General features: G+C 41.2%; 1 protein-coding gene across 5 annotated transcripts in view; it reads left to right on the top strand.

Moving 5' to 3' along the window:
• Prkn (parkin RBR E3 ubiquitin protein ligase) overlaps positions 1 to 23,802 on the top strand; it is a 1,215,323-nt gene that overhangs the window by 499,772 nt on the left and 691,749 nt on the right. For 2 of the 5 annotated variants that reach the window (XM_087584826.1, XM_087584818.1), the window contains exon 5: positions 6,103 to 6,192. In XM_087584826.1, the coding sequence (XP_087440952.1) occupies positions 6,103 to 6,192 (90 nt within the window). 5 annotated transcript variants of the gene reach the window in all.

Raw genomic sequence — 23,802 nt, 5'->3', positions numbered from 1 at the left:
TGCCTCCACATATCATCTAGGGACCCTATAATCACTATACTTCCCCTTCATTACTCTTAACTTTGTACTATTTTCCTCATATATTTTATTTTTACACACTCTTCCTATCTCACGATATTGGATAAATTTACTTTGCATCTGTGTTTTAAAGAATTTAAAATTACTTATGTGAATTTTATAGTCACTAATTATTTTCTATGTTCCCAGTTCCATTGTGTTACGCAGACTCCATATCAATATTTTCCCTTCTGTTTTAAGGAATTTTTGCCTTGCGTATTCTTTCAACTTTAACATATCAGAGAAGCCTCTATTTTCTTTAATTGTCTTGGCTAGAAAAAAGCGTTCTAAGTTGAAAGCATTCTCTAAATATTTTAAAGATATTGCCTCTAAATTTTCAAAGGTGATAATAATAATAAAAAAAAACCTGGCGTAGTGTTCATTTTGTTCCTTTGAATGTATGTGTTTTTAATGTCTGGCTCTTCTGAAGAGTTCCTGTTTCAATGACATTAAGCAACTTTATTATTATTATGCTTTTATAGTTATTTTCATGTTCTTTGTGCTTTAAGTTCATTAGGTGTCTCTGTATAGTTCTCCTAAAAATGTTGACTCCAATTCTTGAAATCTGTATTGGCTGTCCAAGTGTCATTTCATCTCCTGCAGTGATTACAAATTGTTTATACATGAGCACATGTGTGAGTGCATGCTTAAGTGCACGCATGCATGTGTGTGCATGTGCATGTGAGTATGTGTAGTATAATGTGTCTATATGGCAGTGAGGTGTTGTCTCTTAGCCTTCTGAGGCTCTGGCAGCTTTTGTCTCACTGCATCCTCCCTGCGATTTGTTTTGGCTAGTTTCTCAGAGACACCTTAAAGGCCTGTATCTAGCCATGTTGGTTCTGACCTGGAGAATTTTCACCTCAGATATTGCTTGTTTTCAGAATCTCCCCTGGAGCCTTTTAAAAATTTCTGTCTTGCACTTGATTTCATGCTCACTCTAGCCATAAGATTAAAAATGTAAGTTTTCAAACTAGTTGTGCAATTTCTAAGTGCCACAAAGAATATACATAAGCCATGGTTGGGTCTATTTAATATTTCTAGCTGATTACCACTCATGAAGTTGGTTGGTCTGGAAGGACTTCCCATCTTATCCACACAGACACATATGCTTCTAACAGGCTTTATAAAGGGATTTGAGGCACTTCCTGAAGTAGGTGCTAAGTTGAGTGCCATTGAGTTTTCGGCTGCATCGGGGGACGGTGCTGGAAATGACCAAGCACAATGCCTTATATTAGCAGTCTATAGTTAACCCAAGTGTAGCTCACCGCATAGATATGTAGCACACAGTCCCAGTGGTGTTCCAAGTATAACTCACAGAGCATGTATAGCCCATAATCACAGTGACCTTTCTTACTTAAAACTGGGGCTTTTATGAGGTATACAGTGAGTGTCCTATCTATATGATGAAGAGTCTCTCCAGCTCACACTCCGTTTTTGCAGTCACTGTGTTGGGGACAGATATTCAGCAAATAGGCACCAACCACAAAGACAGAAACTGAATTATTTTCAAATACAGGACTGTTCACAGGCATCATACAGATAGAAAATCTTAATGCTATTTCTTTTTGAAATGGTAGTTATTGAAGGATACTTGAATTATATTGGCTCAATTTGATATGTTAATGGATATTATTGCAAAAATTTTTGCAGCCTGACAACTGTATTCTGTCCCACAGGTTAGCTTGTGATAATAATTGAAATAAATATAATTTTCACAGAGAATGTCAAGGAAAGCATAACAGAAGCATTTAATATTAAAGCAAAGACTGAAATAAAGCTAGATTTATCATGAAAAGGCAAGCTTCTGTAAAATACAGAGATCACATGATCCTCACGTTGATATAATCCATGGCTAGCTAGAACAAAAAAAAAAAAAGACTTGGCTAATTTAGTTATAATTTAGGGGGACTCATTATAACGAGAGTTTAATTTTTAAAAAAATCTTTAGGTGAAAATATTTAGCTACCTGTTTATTATGGTAACAGAAGTGTTTAGTAGATCAGTGGTAGAAGGCTAGAGATGTGGCTTGGAGAGAGAGTACTTATCTACTATGTAGGAAGTCCAATCTTTAAGTCTTGTCGTGAATACTTTGAAATCAATATAACCCTCCTTTTATACTTCTTCATTATTTAATGCTATCAAGTTTCAAATTATCCAAAAATTATGTGATGATTGCCGGTAAGAATGTCTTCAGACTTTCTTGTATAGTAATCCACCTTCTAAGCATCAAGTGTCTGCCTGCACTGTCGCTTGCAGTCACACAATGCTCCAGAAACTGACTGCATTTCATCCACACTCTCACACCCATCTCCTTCTGATTAAAACAAGTCTTTGGTAAACATTCCTAGAAGATATAAGTTGTGTTCACTGTCTCTGAGGCCTGGGCAGATGGTTTCGTCTGTGTACAGAGAAAACTCTCTCTCCTTCCCCCAGCAGTAACCAATGGCTAGTAGCTTCTCCTCTAGGAGTTGGCATTTCATCCTTCCTGGGCTTTGATCTGGCATGGGATTGCTAGGGTTTTGTGCATGCTCTTCGAACCTCTTTTAGTTCATGTGTGCAGCTTACTTGCTTGTGTCCAGAAGACACTTGGGCCGTGGTCACCCACATCCTCTGGCTGTTGTATTCTTTCTACTCCCATCTTCTGCAATGATCCCTGGGTCTTGGGAGAGAGATGGCGCTGCTCATCCTGCTCCACTCATTTCATTCAGCCGGGCAGGCAGCACTAAGCAGGAGGCCATGGTTTCCTTTGTGTGCAGACATTTAGTTACAGTGCATCCCCTTCAACACGAGTCCCTGGGGAAACCTAGGTTGGATGGTTTATGAACTAAATCCAAATGAATTTCCATTGTTGGGAGAAGCCACAGTAACGACCTTCTCTTATTTTGTATGCCACATGTTCTTGGCACTTTGTCTCTGGAATGATGCAGATATCTCATGTTTATGGGTGTGGACTGTGCAGGGTGGCTCAAATGGAGACCTGGTTGTCTCTTTGGCAAAATCAGCTTATCCATAGTTTATAGTGGATAGGGCAATATGCTAAGTGCTCACCCTGCACCTCTGGAGGTTGTCATGGCTAAAAATGCCCCTTAGAACGTGTGTAAAATTATCTTACAACATGCTTACTCTTATGTTAGAGTGCGCTCACTCTGACCTTAGAGTGCGCTCACTGTGACCTTAGAATGTGTTCACTGTGACCTTAGAGTGTGCTCACTGTGACCTTTGAGTATGACCATTATGACTTTAGAATATGCCATCCCTTTTGAATGCACTCACTGTTACCTTTGGATATACTCACTCTTACCTCCTAAGGCTGAACGTTTGCTGGCTATTTTTGAAGCATCAAAGCCTCTGGCAATTCCAGCATGTAGCGTGTGCTTAGAACTGTTGGTTTCCTAGCCCTCGGGCATCTCTGGTAAATTCTTCTCTGTATTTCATATTAAGAGAAGTGATATTCAGTGGAATGCGTTCTGGAAAGACTTAATTCGATGTGTCTTAAACTTCCTTAACCTTTTCCCAGAGAAATAGATGTTTTTATATCATGGCGTACCATACACACTCATGAAGGTTTTAACAAAAAATTCTCACAATCTGATAGGTGTGACTCAATCTGATGCCTCGGCTAGTCTGCCTCTGCTGTAAAGTGATTGATTGTTCATATCCCCTTGTAGATTCCTCCACCCAGCGCTGAGGTGTAGTCAATAGTTAGGTGGTATTGTTGTTAAGGCTTCTGTGAGCTCGGCTTCCACATCTCATGTTCATCTGCTACTCTTTCAGGACTTAGACACACACACACACACACACACACACACACACACACACACACACACACACACACACTCCTGCAGGGTTCATTTCACCCAGAAGATCCTTGGCTGTCAAACTCTCTATTATATCCAAACAGTGGGAATATGGAAGGGCCATGAAGCACAGGCCCTGGTTCTTCGGTCGTTCTGCTGGTCTCAGTTGAGGAAATGGGGCTTACACCATAGAAGCAGGCCAGCTAGGTGCTGTCATGATGTGCTGAGAGGATCTAAAGAGATGGCTGCAAGTTAGTCACCAGAGTGGGCTAGAGAATATGGCACCTCACCCAAGGCACAAGGGAAACATGGACAGGGTGGAGAACTAGGGAGAATTTGGGAAGTCTGACACGTGTGTGGCAGACTGGGGGACCATACAACAGTGACAGGCTGGAGCTTAGCTAGTCAGCTGTTAGCTGTCACCTCCCCAGGATGCTTGCATTTGGAAGCATGGTGTTTTACCCCATTGTCTTAGACAGGCCTTTCCTAGTTCTCCCGGATGACACCAGCACAGTGGCGCTCACCTCTCAGGAGCCCTGAGTTGCCCTCTGCCAAGGACCAGCCTCGGCTTGGAGAGGGGTTCTGAGGAAGGAGTGTCTGGGAACAGGAAAGCAAAGGACTTGAAGTCAAATCATGAGTATAAGCTGGCAGCCTATGTTCTGCTCAAGACAGCTTTCCAGCCTGCTTTCTCTCTGTTGTGCTTTCTTTCTCTCTGACCTACTTTCTCTGGAGATCTCCAGACAGCTCTATGTTCTGCTTGAGTCAGTTCTCCAAGCAGTTTTCTCTTGCTATTCTAAAAAACTCCCTGGATAGCTCATCTCCAGCAGATCATATGCCCATTCTCTTATTTTGCATATCGTTTCAGTCATTTACTCCAGGTTCCCTTCTGATTATCCTCTGAATCAACATTCTATGACCCCAGTCCCTTAATTCTTAGGAGACAGCAAGTACACATTTTCTTTTAACATTGCAAAAGAATTCAAAGATCTTCCTGCCTCCATTAAGTCAGTGGATAAACTAGCTGGCTGTGTGGTACCCTGTCCTGAAATTACCATTTCTACCACACCTGGTCCTAACTTTGCTGTGTCCCTGAATGACCTTGAACCCAGGAATCTGCCGTCTTTGTATCTTTCTGACAAGCTGGCTCATTAATGTAGCTGCCTTTGTTTCTTTAGATTCATGAAACCCTTCATAATTCATATTGTATCCTTGTGTTTTGAGAAATTATATATTTTTGAACCCATGGTTTTAGAGTTCTTTTCCATAGCCTTAAAGACTGTCCTGAAGGTCCCAGCATTTGCCATTTTGCTGGGACATAAGCCACACCTTCGCTTCATCATGGAGTCATTAATGCTAACAGGGAGGACATTCCTTAAAGGAAGAATGTAAAATATGTACATTATTATACAACAAACCTTATACCCACAGCAGTCGTCAACACTGATGGAAGCTCATGCCTACTGGCCCTGTCCCAAGGCAGGAAGCATGTCATGCTGTTCTCACCAAAGACGTGCTGGACCAGCAGCCCTCTTTGTTCAAATGTTCTTAATTTAACAGACCATAGGTGTGTGTGTGTGTGTGTGTGTGTGTGTGTGTGTGTGTGTGTGTGTGAAGAATACACAAAATATGCTAATATTCTGTTTTATATAATAGTATAAAGACTATTTTCCCAAGTTTTTATTTGTATTTTAATAAAATATTCAGTGTAAATTAATTATAACTTGATTTGGGCAATGTTTATCATGTCTTTATATTAGAAAGAGTGAATTATCACACCATGTGGCTAAAAATTTGCTTCCAAGTTAATCAAATGCCTTGATATCATTTCAAGATATATCTAGATTTGTAGCATTTTTCTACATTCTCTCTTTCCTTAAGTGAGCTGGCAAGACTTGGATCAGTCTGTGTTCATTGGTCATGGTCCATGGTAACATATTTTGGGACACATGTTTGCAAAGAGAAAACTCTGGTGTAATTCTGAAAATAATTTCAGACATAGAACACCACCCTGTAAGACATCATCACTTCAGCCCTCGGGGCTGCTCTGCTGTCTCATGAAAGGTTTTATGGTGAAGACAGAGAGAAGGAACCACTTGGCAACAAATCCTTTGAAGCTTCTACCAGAGCCGTTTCCAGGGGAATGGGAGGGGAGCAGAATTGAGAAGCTGCTGACGTGTAGAAAGAGACTGGCATATGTTTAAATCATATGCTTCTAAAGTTTGGCTGAGCATGAAATTTCATTTTATAGGAAGATGCCCTTGGGAGTGGAGCAAGGGAATACCAGTGCACCTGTTATCTGATGGCAGCCAAGCTTTCAGACAAACTTTCAACCAACCAGGTAGGCCTGTAGCACAGTTAGAATTCCCAGGGATTCAGCCCCTACAGTAATGGCGTATCTGGTTCCCGTGCACTGGGGAAGAGAGCTCACACATTTCAGGTCATCTGCTGACCTCTGCAGCTCTGACGCTTGCTGACCTAATGGACAGCCTCTTTTGCCTTTTCCCTCATGACAACTTCAGGATCCCCTTATAGGTTTTCAGGAGGGGCCATCTCTAGCCTTCTCCGTTTCTCCCTTACTTTTATTAGAAACTCGATGTTAGATGGCGCATGGTTCCAGGTGGTATCTGAGTATTTTTAAGATATCCAACCATCATGAATCAGCCATCACTCCATTCATCATACACGGCAGGGGAGAGAAAGAAAGGGGATCCAGACAGTTTCCTTAAAATAGAGGAATGTTTCCCCGTTTCTGGTGTTCCGAGAGCCCATGAGAGGCTGAATCGCGTAAACATGCCTTCCTTCCTTCCCTGGTAATGAAACAGCAGACACAACCTGCCTTGCAAGCAGCTGGCAGGCAAACAAGGCACTCTTTAGCTTGCTTTGCAGCACTTGAATGACGGAGGTGCTGATCAGCCCTTGTAAAGGCAGGACCTAATAAAACTGTGCTGATTTCCTTTCCTTAGTGTGGGATTCATCCCAAGAAGCCACGCCTGGTCTACAGGTTGTTTTTTTTTTGTTGTTGTTCATTTGTTTTGTTTTCGTTTGGTTTGTTTTTGGTTTGTTTTTGGTTTGTTTTGGGGGGTTGTTTGTTTGTTTGTTTGTTTTGTTTTCTTGAGTGTGTCTCTTTCAGAATCACAGCTTTGATGTTCTTTTTACCTGAAAGGAATCCTGCTAGGGGCTGTTGCAAGCTTCCTGCATGGGGAGCAGAAGACTCTTGCCCCCAGGAAACAGATTACACATTCACAGCAAACAAATCAGGAACAAAAACAGCAGACAGGAAAGCCCCTTGAACACACATACTTTAAATGCACATTAAAAACATTTTGACAGTATCTTCTTTTTTTTTCCCTTCCCAACTTTTTTTTTTATTAACTTGAGTATTTCTTATATACATTTCGAGGGTTATTCCCTTTCCCAGTTTCCGGGCAAACATCCCCCTCCCCTTCCTTATGGGTGTTCCCCTCCCCATCCTCCCCCCATTTCCGCCCTCCCCAAAACAATCTAGTTCACTGCGGGTTCAGTCTTAGCAGGACCCAGGGCTTCCCCTTCCACTGGTGCTCTTACTAGGATATTCATTGCTACCTATGATGTCAGAGTCCAGGGTCAGTCCATGTATAGTCTTTAGGTAGTGGCTTAGTCCCTGGAAGCTCTGGTTGCTTGGCATTGTTGTACATATGGGGTCTCGAGCCCCTTCAAGCTCTTCCAGTTCTTTCTCTGATTCCTTCAACGGGGGTCCTATTCTCAGTTCAGTGGTTTGCTGCTGGCATTCGCCTCTGTATTTGCTGTATTCTGGCTGTGTCTCTCAGGAACGATCTACATCCGGCTCCTGTCGGCCTGCACTTCTTTGCTTCATCCATCTTGTCTAATTGGGTGGCTGTATATGTATGGGCCACATGTGGGGCAGGCTCTGAATGGGTGTTCCTTCTGTGTCTGTTTTAATCTTTGCCTCTCTATTCCCTGCCAAGGGTATTCTTATTCCCCTTTTAAAGAAGGAGTGAAGCATTCACATTTTGATCATCCGTCTTGAGTTTCATTTGTTCTAGGCATCTAGGGTAATTCAAGCATTTGGACTAATAGCCACTTATCAATGAGTGCATACCATGTGTGTTTTTCTGTGATTGGGTTACCTCACTCAGGATGATATTTTCCAGTTCCAACCATTTGCCTACGAATTTCATAAAGTCATTGTTTTTGATAGCTGAGTAATATTCCATTGTGTAAATGTACAACATTTTCTGGATCCATTCCTCTGTTGAAGGGCATCTGGGTTCTTTCCAGCTTCTGGCTATTATAAATAAGGCTGCGATGAACATAGTGGAGCACGTGTCTTTTTTATATGTTGGGGCATCTTTTGGGTATATGCCCAAGAGAGGTATAGCTGGATCCTCAGGCAGTTCAATGTCCAATTTTCTGAGGAACCTCCAGGCTGATTTCCAGAATGGTTGTACCAGTCTGCAATCCCACCAACAATGGAGGAGTGTTCCTCTTTCTCTGCATCCTCGCCAGCATCTGCTGTCACCTGAGTTTTTGATCTTAGCCATTCTCACTGGTGTGAGGTGAAATCTCAGGGTTGTTTTGATTTGCATTTCCCTTATGACTAAAGATGTTGAACATTTCTTTAGGTGTTTCTCAGCCATTCGGCATTCCTCAGCTGTGAATTCTTTGTTTAGCTCTGAACCCCATTTTTAATAGGGTTATTTGTTTCCCTGCGGTCTAACTTCTTGAGTTCTTTGTATATTTTGGACATAAGGCCTCTATCTGTTGTAGGATTGGTAAAGATCTTTTCCCAATCTGTTGGTTGCCGTTTTGTCCTAACCACAGTGTCCTTTGCCTTACAGAAGCTTTGCAGTTTTATGAGATCCCATTTGTCGATTCTTGATCTTAGAGCGTAAGCCATTGGTGTTTTGTTCAGGAAATTTTTTCCAGTGCCCATGTGTTCCAGATGATTCCCTAGTTTTTCTTCTATTAGTTTGAGTGTATCAGGTTTGATGTGGAGGTCCTTGATCCACTTGGACTTAAGCTTTGTACAGGGTGATAAGCATGGATCGATCTGCATTCTTCTACATGTTGCCCTCCAGTTGAACCAGCACCATTTGCTAAAATGCTATCTTTTTTCCATTGGATGGTTTTGGCTCCTTTGTCAAAAATCAAGTGCCCATAGGTGTGTGGGTTCATTTCTGGGTCTTCAATTCTGTTCCATTGGTCTATCTGTCTGTCTCTGTACCAATACCATGCAGTTTTTATCACTATTGCTCTGTAATACAGCTTGAGTTCAGAGATTCCCCCTGAAGTCCTTTTATTGTTGAGGATAGTTTTAGCTATCCTGGGTTTTTTGTTATTCCAGATGAATTTGCAAATTGTTCTGTCTAACTCTTTGAAGAATTGGATTGGTATTTTGATGGGGATTGCATTGAATCTGTAGATCGCTTTTGGTAAAATGGCCATTTTTACTATATTAATCCTGCCAATCCATGAGCATGGGAGATCTTTCCATCTTCTGAGGTCTTCTTCAATTTCTTTCTTCAGAGTCTTGAAGTTCTTATTGTACAAATCTTTTACTTGCTTGGTTAAAGTCACACCGAGGTACTTTATATTATTTGGGTCTATTATGAAGGGTGTCGTTTCCCTAATTTCTTTCTCGGCTTGTTTCTCTTTTGTGTAGAGGAAGGCTACTGATTTATTTGAGTTAATTTTATACCCAGCCACTTTGCTGAAGTTGTTTATCAGCTTTAGTAGTTCTCTGGTGGAACTTTTGGGATCACTTAAATATACTATCATATCATCTGCAAATAGTGATATTTTGACTTCTTCTTTTCCAATCTGTATCCACTTGACCTCCTTTTGTTGTCTGATTGCTCGGGTTAGAACTTCAAGAACTATATTGAATAAGTAGGGAGAGAGTGGGCAGCCTTGTCTAGTCCCTGATTTTAGTGGGATTGCTTCGAGTTTCTCTCCATTTAGTTTAATGTTAGCAACTGGTTTGCTGTATATGGCTTTTACTATGTTTAGGTATGGGCCTTGAATTCCTATTCTTTCCAGGACTTTTATCATGAAGGGGTGTTGAATTTTGTCAAATGCTTTCTCAGCATCTAATGAAATGATCATGTGGTTTTGTTCTTTCAGTTTGTTTATATAATGGATCACGTTGATGGTTTTCCGTATATTAAACCATCCCTGCATGCCTGGGATGAAGCCTACTTGATCATGGTGGATGATTGTTTTGATGTGCTCTTGGATTCGGTTTGCCAGAATTTTATTGAGTATTTTTGCGTCGATATTCATAAGGGAAATTGGTCTTAAGTTCTCTTTCTTTGTTGGGTCTTTGTGTGGTTTAGGTATAAGAGTAATTATGGCTTCATTGAAGGAATTCAGTAGTGCTTCATCTGTTTCAATTTTGTGGAATAGTTTGGATAATATTGGTACGAGGTCTTCTATGAAGGTCTGATAGAATTCTGCACTAAACCCATATGGACCTGGGCTCTTTTTGGTTGGGAGACCTTTAATGACTGCTTCTATTTCCTTAGGAGTTATGGGGTTGTTTAACTGGTTTATCTGTTCCTGATTTAACTTCGGTACCTGGTATCTGTCTAGGAAATTGTCCATTTCCTGCAGATTTTCAAGTTTTGTTGAATATAGGCTTTTATAGTAAGATCTGATGATTTTTTTAATTTCCTCTGAATCTGTAGTTATGTCTCCCTTTTCATTTCTGATTTTGTTAATTTGGACACACTCTCTGTGTCCCCTCGTTAGTCTGGCTAAGGGTTTATCTATCTTGTTGATTTTCTCAAAGAATCAACTTTTCGTTCTGTTGATTCTTTCTATGGTCCTTTTTGTTTCTACTTGGTTGATTTCAGCTCTGAGTTTGATTATTTCCTGCGTTCTACTCCTCCTGGGTGTATTAGCTTCTTTTTGTTCTAGAGCTTTTAGGTGTGTTGTCAAGCAGGTGACATATGCTCTTTCTTGTTTCTTTCTGCAGGCACTCAGCACTATGAGTTTTCCTCTTAGCACAGCTTTCATTGTGTCCCATAAGTTTGGGTATGTTGTACCTTCATTTTCATTAAATTCTAAAAAGTCTTTAATTTCTTTATTTCTTCCTTGACCAGGTTATCATTGAGTAGAGCATTGTTCAATTTCCACATATATGTGGGCATTCTTTCCTTATTTTTATTGAAGACCAGCTTTAGGCCGTGGTGGTCTGATAGCACGCATGGGATTATTTCTATCTTTCTGTACCTGTTGAGGCCCGTTTTTGACCAATTATATGGTCAGTTTTGGAGAAAGTACCATGAGGAGCTGAGAAGAAGGTATATCCTTTTGCTTTAGGATAGAATGTTCTATAAATATCTGTTAAGTCCATTTGGCTCATGACTTCTCTTAGTCTGTCTACGTCTCTGTTTAATTTCTGTTTCCATGATCTGTCCATTGATGAGAGTGGGGTGTTGAAATCTCCTACTATTATTGTGTGAGGTGCAATGTGTGTTTTGAGCTTTAGTAAGGTTTCTTTTACGTATGTAGGTGCCCTTGTATTTGGGGCATAGATATTTAGGATTGAGAGTTCATCTTGGTGGATTTTTCCTTTGATGAATATGAAGTGTCCTTCCTTATCTTTTTTGATGACTTTTAGTTGAAAATTGATTTTATTTGATATTAGAATGGCTACTCCAGCTTGCTTCTTCTGACCATTTGCTTGGAAAGTTGTTTTCCAGCCTTTCACTCTTAGGTAGTGTCTGTCTTTGTCTCTGAGGTGTGTTTCCTGTAGGCAGCAGAATGCAGGGTCCTCGTTGCGTATCCAGTTTGTTAATCTATGTCTTTTTATTGGGGAGTTGAGGCCATTGATGTTGAGAGATATTAAGGAATAGTGATTATTGCTTCCTGTTATATTCATATTTGGATATGAGGTTATGTTTGTGTGCTTTTCTTCTCTTTGTTTTGTTGCCAAGACGATTAGTTTCTTGCTTCTTCTAGGGTATAGCTTGCCTCCGTATGTTGGGCTTTACCATTTATTATCCTTTGTAGTGCTGGATTTGTAGAAAGATATTGTGTAAATTTGGTTTTGTCATGGAATATCTTGGTTTCTCTATCTATGTTAATTGAGAGTTTTGCAGGATACAGTAACCTGGGCTGGCACTTGTGTTCTCTTAGCGTCTGTATGACATCTGTCCAGGATCTTCTGGCTTTCATAGTTTCTGGCGAAAAGTCTGGTGTGATTCTGATAGGTCTGCCTTTATATGTTACTTGACCTTTTTCCCTTACTGCTTTTAATATTCTTTCTTTATTTTGTGCATTTGGTGTTTTGACTATTATGTGACGGGAGGTGTTTCTTTTCTGGTCCAATCTATTTGGAGTTCTGTAGGCTTCTTGTATGCCTATGGGTATCTCTTTTTTTAGGTAAGGGAAGTTTTCTTCTATGATTTTGTTGAAGATATTTACTGGTCCTTTGAGCTGGGAGTCTTCGCTCTTTTCTATACCTATTATCCTTAGGTTTGATCTTCTCATTGAGTCCTGGATTTCCTGTATGTTTTGGACCAGTAGCTTTTTCCGCTTTACATTATCTTTGACAGTTGAGTCAATGATTTCTATGGAATCTTCTGCTCCTGAGATTCTCTCTTCCATCTCTTGTATTCTGTTGGTGAAGCTCATGGCGTATCTACAGGTCCTTGTCTCTTCTTTTGGTTTTCTATATCCAGGGTTGTTTCCATGTGTTCTTTCTTGATTGCTTCTATTTCCATTTTTAATTCCTTCAACTGTTTGATTGTGTTTTCCTGGAATTCTTTCAGGGATTTTTGTGACTCCTCTCTATGGGCTTCTACTTGTTTATTTATGTTTTCCTGGAATTCTTTCAGGGATTTTTGTGATTCCTCTCTGTAGGCTTCTACTTGTTCTCTAAGGGAGTTCTTCGCGTCTTTCTTGAAGTCCTCCAGCATCCTGACCAAATATGATTTTGAAACTAGATCTTGCTTTTCTGGTGTGTTTGGATATTCCGTGTTTGCTTTGGTGGGAGAATTGGGCTCCGATGATGCCATGTAGTCTTGGTTTCTGTTGCTTGGGTTCCTGCGCTTGCCTCTCGCCATCAGATTATCTCTAGTGTTACTTTGTTCTGCTATTTCTGACAGTGGCTAGACTGTCCTATAAGCCTGTGTGTCAGGAGTGCTGTAGACCTGTTTTCCTGTTTTCTTTCAGCCAGTTATGGGGACAGAGTGTTCTGCTTTTGGGCGTGTAGTTTTTCGTCTCTACAGGTCTTCAGCTGTTCCTGTGGGCCTGTGTCTTGAGTTCACCAGGCAGGTCACTTGCAGCAGAAAAGTTGGTCTTACCTGTGGTCCCGAGGCTCAGGTTTGCTCGTGGGGGATCTGCGCTGCCCTTCCGTGCACCAGGGTTCCAGATGGCGTTGGTGTTTTCCTCTGGCGTCAAAGATGTGTGCAGAGTGCAGTCTCTTCTGGTTTCCCAGGCATGTCTGCCTCTCTGAAGGTTTAGCTTTCCCTCCCACGGGATTTGGGTGCAGAGAACAGTTTATCCGGTTGGTCCCTTCAGGTTCTGGCGGTGTCTCAGATGCAGTGGATCTGCTGCTCCTGGGCCCTCCTCTACGGGGACCCAGAGGCCGTATACAGTTTCCTCTTGGGCCAGGGATGTGAGCAGGGGTGGGCAGTGTTGGTGGTCTCTTCCACTCTGCAGCCTCAGGAGTGCCCACCTGACCAGGCGGTGAGGTCTCTCTCCCACGGTGTTTGGGAGCAGAGAGCTGCTGAGGGCAGGGATTCACCGGTTTGGGTCCCCCACCCCCTGCTAAATACCGGAAGTGCCCGGTCCTAGAGGAATTTTGCCTCTGTGTGTCCTGAGGTCACCAGGCAGGTCGCTTGCAGCAGAAAAGTTGGTCTTACCTGTGGTCCCGAGGCTCAAGTTTGCTCCTGGGGTGCTGCCTACGAGCTCTCCACGGCGGCAGCAACCAGGAAGATCTGCGCCGCCGTTTCTGGGAGCCTCCATGCACCAGGGTTCCAGATGGCGTTTGGTGTTTCCCTCTGGCGTCAAAGATGTGTGCAGAGTGCAGTCTCTTCTGGTTTCCCAGGCGTGTCTGCCTCTCTGAAGGTTTAGCTCTCCCTCCCACGGGATTTGGGTGCAGAGAACTGTTTATCCGGTCAGTCCCTTCAGGTTCTGGCGGTTTGACAGTATCTTCTAAAGGATGGCTGCATGTGTCTGCTGCAGACTTGCTCACGCTCCCGTGGCCACCATGGTGGGATCTCATCACTGTTGTTTTCGGATATACTTATCTGCTTCTGCCCTGGCGGAATCAATTCCTTTCCTAGAAGCACACTGTAGGCACAGGGTCTTGTCTGGACTGGCAACCTTACCAGGAAGGAAGTTTGCTCAGTTCTTGTTGGATCTCACCCAGTGAAGGAACCTGGATGTCATTCAAATGGTATTTGTTAGGAAAGCCTGTGGATTATATGCTATATTCCTAAGGCTATATACATTGAACTCGTTGACTCCCCACTTTAAGATGTTCTTGAATAAATTAATGTTTACCTATAAATAAAATGTGACTTCTAACCCTTCACTCACAAAAAAAACAAAAAAACAAAAAACAAAAAAACGGAAAGCCTGTGGATGTCAGGTGTTTCGAAACAGCAAATATCCATCTACAGGGTATGTGTTTTGGGAGCTAAATGTCCCATTACTCCAGGTCCCAGTGTATTCCCCACCCACACACCCCCAGGCTCCTCCTTCCCCGCTGCTGCCTTGACCTCCTGCACATTAAACCTTGTTTCCATGACCCCTGTCAGTTTCTGTTCTGACCAGGATTTCACAGGAAGCCTTACTTGCCCTTTGGTCTTCAGGCTGATATTTATTGTCGATGACATGAGACTGTACCTCAGACCTCCCCCACATCCCCACGCACCCCAACTTCTCAAACCGCTGGTCCCTCTCATAATTATACTACTACCCAAGACTGCAATTTAGAGGTTAGGGCAGAGACCAAGGAGACCCGATGCCTTACTTCATAGTCCCACACTCCTTCCTAGCTCTTCCCATTCTAGGCTCTTGGCTACAGTTTTGAATGTAGGGTAGCATTTCTAATTTAGTGCTTTGGCACTCCTCCCAACAGTATTTGAGCTTTAGGGAGAGCCAAGGATCTTCCTTGGGGTTTAAATAAGGCAGAGTGTGTATATCGGTTAGTTTACAAGGAAAAACCGAGGCTGCTTCAGTGTCACAAGACCCATGGCTTAATCCTGGTAGAAGTTTGTCTCACTTTTAACAGTCTGCAATGTCTAACTTCAGCTGATGTGTTCTCTTGATGTGTCAGCCCCAGGCTCCTCCATCCCTACTCAGCTGTATGCCTAGGCTGTTGTTCCCAGAATGATACCAAGTAGTGATTCAGCTTCAGCCCCATGTTCCAGAAAAGGAAGACAGGCTGCTTGCTCCTTCCGGTGGATCTGACTCCTTACTTACATTGTTTCTACTCACAGACTGTAGGTGGCCTAGTCAGGCTGTACAATGGTTTTGTATCGATGGCAACTTGTAAGGATATAGAACTACCTGAGAGATAAATCTCTTGGCGTGCCCATGAGGGATCGTCCATATTAGGTTATAGGCATGATGGGAAGATTTGCCTTAGCTGCTGAATTGATTAACTGAATAGAAAGCAGAAAAGTCGCTGAGCGTCAGCATCTGTTGCTGTCTACTTTCTGAGTGTGGATGGGGATGACCAGCAACCCCTCTGTCCCGCTCTTTCTCCTTCCATTCCAGTCCAGGTGATATCTGTAAGCCAAAATGAACCCTTGCCTCCTTTTGTCAGGTATTTTCTTTGTAATTTTAAAAAACCTTCATGTTCATGTTATATGTATGAATATTTTACCAATGTGTATGTACCACTTACATGCCTGATGTGGACAGAAGTCAGAAGAGGGCACAAGATGCCCTGGAAGTGGGATTATAGATGGTTGTTAGCATCATGTGAATGCTGGGAACCAAACTCGGGTCTTCTGCAAGAACAGAAGGTGCTCTAAACCACCAAGCCATCTTCCACCCTCCTTTTGTCAAGAGTCATGAGAGGAGTAACCAATAGAGATGAGCACCATTAGCTTCAAGGCAGAAGAAAGCTGTGCTCTCTATGGAGTCCTTTATGTATCCAGGTAAAACTGGCATTGCTGTCAGCAAAGTCAAAGCATTAGGGTCAAATGCTTTTGGCGACAGCATGTATTATGTTCGCAGACAGCTCTTGCTAATGAAACCATTGCCATGGTTCTTAGAATGCCAAGTTTACCCACTTCTGCTTTTGATCCTCTGAATCAGTACATTCGGTACATACCAGCCACTCACGAGATTCAGTCTGTGCTCATGTGAGTATTGCTTTACACATTATGCTTCAGTATAGAAGCAGGGAACCAGAGACTCTGTGTGAGAATATTTTGTGTTGATCCCTAGGATGGTCACTAATGAAGTATCTTCTCTCCAGCAAGTCTAGAGAGGTGATGAGCATGTCCCACTTCTGTTGAATTGAAAGGAAATAAAGATTCAAATCTGTTAGTATGTTCTGTGGTTCAGATGTGAACCCTGGCCCAGGAAGGGAAAGCCTACTAAAAAGAGCAGGTCCCAACCAGATAAAAATATGTTACGATGTTTCCCAACTTACAGAGCCTTTTCTTTTCAAGCTCATTGTCTTGGAAATGCAAATGTTAATGAATTCAAAAATCATCAGTCTTCAGTATAAGAGTCACCAGGGACAAGCTCATTAGATGCCTTTGTTTGAAAAGCAAATGCTGGCTATTTAAAGTAGATCATGAACCCAGTTCGACACAGGGAGACTGCTCATCACATCTCTTACTTGGACATGAATTGTTTTCAGATAGATTATTATCCAACAGATATTTTGTTGGATGACTAACAAGATCAAATTAAGAGGTGGGATTGGCAAAACTGTGACATTCAGTGTACTGGCCTATGACATGATAGTGTATGATCATAGTGTATGATCATCTAGGCTGGTATATACGAATCTATGTGGTGTCCCTGACAATCCCAAACATGCTATCTTAAGATTTTCTTTTATAGCATTAATTACTATTGCTTCATTTCATCATCAGTACATTCTTTCTTTAGGCAAATACATTGCAGTCATTCTCATTGAAAGTTTTATAGATGATGTAATCAGACAATGCATCCTAATCATCTTGCTATTATACACAATATGGAAGATGATCATGGACATTGATTATCAGTAAGTCCTTAAGTATATGACTTTAAACTCAAGGTTAAAAATACACTTCCTTCTACTTCACTTAATAATTACAACTTGACATGGAAAATAGATTCCTGGTTTTATGAAGAAAACTAAGTCCATAAGAAGTCATTCAGTCGTATTGAGTTGGTTATCTGGGATGACAAGAGGAGCTAGTTATGTCAAGAATCCCCTCTAAGATGGCACTTACACTGAGCATGTGTCTGTACCATTCCCTCCTCTATGTTAAGTATTATGTGATTTCCTGTGTTTATTCCATTAAGGAAACAATAGAAATATAAACTCAAAGTTGACTAAAGAGTGTTTGGAAATAGGCAAGCCAGAAGGGGTATGCTTCCAAATCTTTTTAGAAAGTATAAAGAGAATATCAACTAAACACTCATTTTCAATTTTTCTTTGTGACATTCAAGAGGAAGGGGAGTTTTCATATCATAAAATATACAATGCACATGACAAGAAGCTTGATATAACTTCTCACCAAAGTAAGAGGAATATAAATGATGGGTTTATATCAGTTAGGATGCTTTCTGCTTCGTGTGGCAGGAGCTCACTCATATCACACAGCAGGGGCAGAGATAGAAAGGCTTTGGAGTCGAATAATAAATTGCTCAGTGTCATCGTGGCTGAGATTGTTGATCTGTGCGTGCATTCTATTGTCTTCGGTTTGTAACCATTGCCTGGCTGGATGTAGGCTGTTTGCAGACTCTTTTAACCTTTCTGTTCATGTCCCCAAGCACAGTGGCACAACTTTGAGTCTCATGGACAGTAGAAGTAGCATAGTTATTATGAGGTTCTCCTCAAGTAGAGAAATACTTTCTTTCCTAAACCACCAAATTACCATGTGGGTGAATCCCTATTGGCTACGTATTCTTAATGAACTAGTGGCTCTGTCCTTTTGAATGCTGGGGGTAACTGCTAGCATCCTTGTCATTCTTAGGCTGCTGAATTCTTATAGCAGCATGAGCTAAGGCTAGAAAAGAAGTGGGCTCCTTTTCTGCCCACACAGAAAAGGTTGAGTTGAGCCTTGTTAGTAGCCATCAAGAGAGGGATGCAAATTCCTTAATAAGTTATGCTGAAATGAACACCTCCACTGTGGGAAGTCCCAGGAGACTTTCCTCATTAGAAAATTCACCTGGTCATTCTTGTAATTGGTGATTAAAGCAAATGGCCAGTGGGAGTTATGTGCAGAATACTTGATGAGGTTCTGAGACCTGCAAGAGTTGCTATTCTGTTGCTATCGTTCAATGGGCTGGTCCCTTATGTCTGTCTTCAAAGCTTCTCTAAGCTGTAATAACTCTATGTCTTATGGAAAAGGGGCCTAAATGTGGCTGTTTCCTATGGCCTCTCAGTGTTCACTGCCCTGCGGGCATATTCACCAAGTGCCACAAATAACAGAAATGTGACCAAGCCAGAACTAAAAGTCAAACACTCAATTTCTGTGGATTGCATTCACCTTCGCCCTCTGGTCCTTAGGCTAAAACTGCCCCCAGGGAGAGCACGAGCCTTTCTAACTGATTTGTATGCTGTTGCTTAGATGCCAACAGTCAGTGAGACATATATTTAAACAATCATGTTGCTATTTACTTAATAAAAATTGACTCTGATAAAGTGACAGAGCAGGAATAGACATTTGCCTCAGCACTCAATATACATAGAGTAAAAAACATGTAGATTTTTTTATATGTTCATAAAATAATATTCTAACTAGTAATTAGCAGTAAATGCAAAAACGCAAATCAACTATTTAGCTTGTTTTTTTTTACCTATACTGTTTCTTCAATTGATTAAATCCCATTTTTTTAAACTATTCACTATTTTCTGTGGTGGTATCTTTATCTGTCCTTTATCCTGAATCACAGGCTATGCTCACTCTTTCATACATTAATTTATTACCATAGAAAATAGATCTGAGAGCGAAATGGGCATATGAAGCAAGCAACACTGTGGAGTGATCAGTTAATTTGTATTTCCCATCCCCAACCAATACTTTTAGTTTATTCTGTAGGTCAGAATAAACTACGTTTGTTGTATATTTAAAAGTCATATATGATTGTGCTCAGTTAGATCTTGTAACTCTGCTTGGCTGCATCCAGGCTAAAAGGCAGTTAAGACACCTTGAGTAGAGAGCCAAACAAACCAAAGGTCAATTTGCAGAACCAAGGAACCTGTAAACTAAGAAGAAAATGGCAAGTGAAACAGTGTTAACAGGTGGAAGTGGCCGGCTGGCATTCTAGTTGGTGAGGAGGTTAATGGCTGGGTCACCCACTGGGCTTTTATTGATCTTCTTAGTCTGATCGTGAGTAATTTAAGTCACTTCATTAACATCTTGAACCAGCAATGCGATGTGATTGGTCTACACCAGAGGTATTAGTCTCCCTGGGAGCATTTTTAGACTCTACTGCCTACAGTGCTACCCACCGCCCACCATTGAATCCAGACTCTTCACCTATTTTTGTGTTAAGAAAAATGCTAGGCATCTATGCAGCAAAGCCAACTATAATTGTGTATTATAATTTTGCTTTCTTTTTTTGTATATCTTCAGTTTCTGCTTTTTTTCCCTTTGGTAGTGTGTGGGAACACACAAAAATCTTAAAGAGAGAATTTACAGGCTACCAGTATACTATGAATGAAATAAAATACAGTCATTTGTTGTAATTTTATAGAGTAAAATTTAACTACTAAACCCAATCACACTTAATGGGTGCATTTTGATATTCCAGCACACATGCACACATACTCTTTTCATGAGCAAAGAACTAAATATATGCACTATCTCCCAAGCTTCCTGTGTTCTTGGTGGGGCTGGAAGTTGTTATTGTTTTATGGAAAAAGCTTTTAGCATGAAATCTATTGCCCTCACATATCTTAGAGCAGTACCATGTTGCTGTTGGTCCTGTGTTGATCAGCACTTATCAAGAACTGACTCATCTTAAGCCACTAAGATATTGGACTCCCTGGAAAACCAATCTCCCCGTTTTCTCCCCACAGCTCTGAGGCACCATTATCAATCATGGCCTCTGCCTCTGTGAGGTGGGGGGGCTTTGACTCCTCAGAGAAGTGGAATCTGGTAGCATTTGCCCTTCTGTATGATGATACCTAAGTTCACCCATGTTTTCCTACTAGCATGGTATCCTTACATTTTAAGGTTGAGTAATGTTTTGTTTGTCTATGTGCTTACACCTACTGTGTTTCCTCTTTTCATCCTGCAAACATGGTCATTTCCATGTCTTGGTTGTTATGAACAATGCCACAATGAACAAGTGCGCAGGTAGCTTCAGAAGATGCTAGAACATTGAGAGTCCATGGGAAGAAGAAGGGACTTTGGTTTGGATCTTGTATCAGCTGCAAATTTATGTGTGAGAAGGGACTGATTGACTGAACCTTGGAACTCAGGACTGGTAGAGCATGAATGAATGGTTTGGGGCATCAGGCTATGTTTCCAAAACAACCAATCCAGATTTTAATGACGACATTGCTCATTGTATACAAGTACTTGGCGTGTGTGTGTGTGTGTGTGTGTGTGTGTGTGTGTGTGTGTGTGTGTGTGTGTTCTCCTAACCATAGGGATAAAATGACATATTTCTCTCCTTCCAATCTGGTACAAAGTGGTACAAAGGTCAAACTCAGGTCATCAGGCTTGTATGACTAGTGCTCCCACCCCACTTAAGCTTTCTCATAGGCTCCAACTAGTTTCTTTGAAAAGGGTAGATGGTCTATACTCCATCTGAATAATAACTGCCAGTCTTTAGAGTCTAAGAACAGATGCTGGAGACCAAGGAAAACCACTCACAGATCACATACCCAGAAAAGGGTTAGAACACGCAAAGGTCTCTGTAAGGCAAAAACAGAAGAAAAGTGAAAGAAACAATTTGAACTGGTCTAAAGATCTGGCACATGTCTCGTTAATGACAAATACTGCAAATAAATGCATTAAGAACATCATTGTTGAGTAGGGAAAAAAAGATACTATACCCTAGTGTCACCACATACCTGAAAGAAAGACAGATAAAGAAAATAGCAACCACTATCAAGTACATGGGTCACCCATTACTGCTGGAGCACCCCTGCATAGCACAGCAATCTACCCACAATACCAGGATGGACCCTCCAATCCTAGGCTTAGATGCTTACATAATCAAAGTGCAAATTGCTCTTCACATAACTTCTTATACCATAACCCAAGAAACGACTTTATTCGTAATGATCCAAGGGAGAAAAATGCAATATCCTTTTACTGTCAAAACATAAGCAGCCATGATAAATCCCTAGAAACAAAACTATAGGAGCTTCAAGTAAATCAGTGGTTTCCAGAAGCTGGAGGTGGGGTAGGAGTTGACAGCAAGAATGTGCAGAGGAATTGCTGATAATGAAACTGTCCGAATCCCTGTAGAGATAGTATAGATAGTAGCTATACTATAGTATTCATTTGTAAACATTTCTGTAGCTGTGCTGGAATGGATGTCTGGTACCTTCTGTAAAGCAATAATACAAATTTAAAGATTAATTACTTTAAAAAAGCATATACTGTCACTGGCAACATTAGTCAAAAATCCTTCATGTACACATAAGATAAGCCCAGGCAATGTCTATTATAACATAAATGAAGAAGTCATGACTAAAGACAGAAAACGACAAAGCACAGTCAATAAAACAGGTTGTTCTCTCTCTCTCTGTCTCTCTCTCTCTCTCTCTCTCTCTCTCTCTCTCTCTCTCTCTCTCTCTCTCGTGTGTGTGTGTGTGTGTGTGTGTGTGTGTGTGTTTATGTTGATGAATTTTATACTTGGATTTTTCCTTTCCCATTCTCTTGGTGCTTTACCTTACCATTCTCTGTTACATCAGGTAATTCTGTCTTATTTTATAGCTTAAATGACAAAATTATTTTCCTAATTGCCTAACAGAGGGGACTCTGTCTTTAAACAAAGGTATGATGTGATAAGATGCAGCTCACTGACTTCCAAGGTTGATTCCACTGATCTACATGCTAAAGCCCACCAGTCTGACTTACCTCACATTCTGCATTTGCATTTATGATACTCCAAAGACTATCACTGGATCTAATGAAAGGATCTCTGCTGTATGAACAGTTCTGTGATATCTTTAAACTAACCTTGAGTACATGAACACTCTGCTGGTCCTGGATGTTATGAGTTGAAAGATACTGGCTTTGCTTACATGGAACTCAAGAGAAATAGCAGGCAACTAGGAAAGCTATTTTTCGCGAAAAGAAACATGAATGTAATTGATACAGCTAGGATCATTGTGGCTAGAGATTTAAAAACAAACGTCAGTGTTACAATGAGCTCTGAAGAAAAGGCAGAATTATCTGTAACAAATAAGCATAAAAGGAAATTAAAAGGCACCAGAAATAGCTTTCAGCACAGCATGGACCTCTGAGATGCTGTGAGTGTGAGGTTTAAGAATGGGAGTAATTCATCATGCAAAGGACAAGTTAGAGGAAGGGACTTGGAGAGACAGAAGACCAGACAAGTGCCTATAGTGGAGAAGAAATTAGCAAGATATGGCAACTGTGGGGCTGCAGGGATAGTGGTAAGGGAATAGTAAAGGGTGGATGCATGTTCTGGTTTGAATGTCTGGGTCATATGATGATGCTATTCATTGAAGAGGAGAACATCAGATTTGAAGACTGGAGGTGAGTTGACCTGTGATGTGGGTGTATAGCAGAGGATCCCCCTAGGGGCAGTGATATAAGGAGAGCATTGGCATGTCCATGTCCTGACTATGCTTAAATCCTGCCTTAGGTACTGTTTCTTGTAAGTAGCCACAATAGTATTTGTTTGCATACCAACCATTGTGATTAGCTGATATGCTTAGCAGTGTTCTGGGTTCTCATGAGTAAAATGAAAATGTAAGTATTGCCCACATTGTCCATGAATTAGAGAGGGGATGGAGGAAAGAGACATGGAAATCAACTACAGCATTCAGAAGCTGAGATGAGTGTCGTCAGGAAATGTAATTCAAAGACAAGAGAATAATGGTGGCCTGCAGAGGGGCACACAGTAAATGCCAACGGGAAGGGATCACATTAAGTTGGCATCTGGAGGAAGCTTAGGAGTTGATTGGGTTAAGAGGTGGTGGGAATGTGAGCCACAGTGAGACATTAGACAAGTACACATCAGCTAAGTAAGTGAAAACTACATACGTGGAAATAAGTTAAAATTATGTCAGCATACTATAAAATTTCTGGGAAACAATCAGGGAAAAATTAATTGAGATTTCATTATAAGGGATTCATTTACATATAAAGATATATATATTCCAGCCCTTACCTGGGGAAGGCTTAGTTGGAACAGTCGTTACCCCTGAGTGAATTAAACACAAAGACTAATCAGGTATCCTCCCAGTTATGTCTTAGGGAATATTAGAAGCTTAGAGCCTGAGTCCAGACTTATCTACTTCTAGTCTTTAATGAGGATGTTTCTCTAACCTTCCCTCAGTTTCCTCATCCAAGAAATTTTGCTAATAAGCTTTATTGTGGAGTATAAAAGGTACCCAGTGCATAGTGTATTATACTATCCTACTTGTGAAGAGTAAGCTGATGACACCTGTCAGTACTATTCCACTGTATCCCAGATAGGTGGTAGCTGGCAGTGTGCTCTGTGTGGTGGTGGGTCAGGTGACAGGGAAGTTCTACTGTGTAGTATAGTATATTACAGTGAACATTGCCAGCACCAGCACCAGTAAGCCCATTGCTTTCAACTT

This window comes from Rattus norvegicus, chromosome 1 (assembly GCF_021556685.1).
Source record: "Rattus norvegicus strain SHRSP/BbbUtx chromosome 1, alternate assembly SHRSP_T2T, whole genome shotgun sequence".
NCBI classification, from domain to species: domain Eukaryota; kingdom Metazoa; phylum Chordata; class Mammalia; order Rodentia; family Muridae; genus Rattus; species Rattus norvegicus.
This window is presented reverse-complemented; position numbering and strand designations above follow the sequence as displayed.